The 726-nt window shown below is 68.2% G+C and overlaps 1 protein-coding gene across 1 annotated transcript; it reads left to right on the forward strand.

Moving 5' to 3' along the window:
* The first annotated feature begins 15 nt into the window (after positions 1 to 15).
* CLDN5 (claudin 5) lies at positions 16 to 722 on the forward strand. The gene has a single exon (XM_009274359.1). The coding sequence runs from the start codon at positions 72 to 74 to the stop codon at positions 720 to 722; it is 651 nt and encodes a 216-aa protein (XP_009272634.1). The 5' UTR covers positions 16 to 71.
* Positions 723 to 726: the final 4 nt, after the last annotated feature.

The following is a 726-nucleotide window of genomic DNA, read 5'->3' on the forward strand; positions in this document are numbered from 1 at the left end:
GGCGGCCGTCCGGGCGGGGGTGGTGCCTAGCCGCTGCGCCGTGCTTTCTCCGGAGGCTTTGGCGCGGCAGCATGACTTCGGCGGCGCTGGAGATTTTGGGGCTGGGGCTGGGCATCCTGGGCTGGGTAGGGGTGATCCTGGCCTGCGGGCTGCCCATGTGGCAGGTGTCGGCCTTCATCGACGTGAACATCGTGGTGGCGCAGACCATCTGGGAAGGGCTGTGGATGAACTGCGTGGTGCAGAGCACGGGGCAGATGCAGTGCAAGGTGTACGACTCCATCCTGGCGCTGCCGCCCGAGGTGCAGGCGGGCCGGGCGCTCACCGTCATCGTGGCGCTGCTGGGGCTGGTGGCGCTGATGGTGACCGTGGTGGGCGCGCAGTGCACCAACTGCATCCGGCCCGGCAAGATGAAGTCCCGCATCGTGATCGCTGGCGGGGCCATCTACATCCTCTGCGGGGTCCTGGTCCTCGTCCCGCTCTGCTGGTTCGCCAACATCGTCATCAGCGACTTCTACGACCCCACCGTGCCGCCGTCCCAGAAGCGGGAGATGGGGGCCGCGCTCTACATCGGCTGGGCGGCCACGGCCCTGCTGCTCTTCGGGGGCTGCCTCATCTGCTGCTGCTCCTGCTCCCAGCGCGACGAGACCTCCTTCCCCGTCAAGTACTCGGCGCCGCGGCGGCCCACCTCCAACGGCGAGTACGACAAGAAGAACTACGTCTGAGCGG

Source organism: Aptenodytes forsteri, unplaced genomic scaffold (genome assembly GCF_000699145.1).
Source record: "Aptenodytes forsteri isolate BGI_AS27 unplaced genomic scaffold, ASM69914v1 Scaffold79, whole genome shotgun sequence".
In the NCBI taxonomy this organism is placed as follows: domain Eukaryota; kingdom Metazoa; phylum Chordata; class Aves; order Sphenisciformes; family Spheniscidae; genus Aptenodytes; species Aptenodytes forsteri.

Excerpts from the sequence above, each read along its gene's own strand:
- CLDN5 (XM_009274359.1), top strand. The coding sequence starts at position 72 with ATGACTTCGGCGGCGCTGGAGATTTTGGGGCTGGGGCTGGGCATCCTG.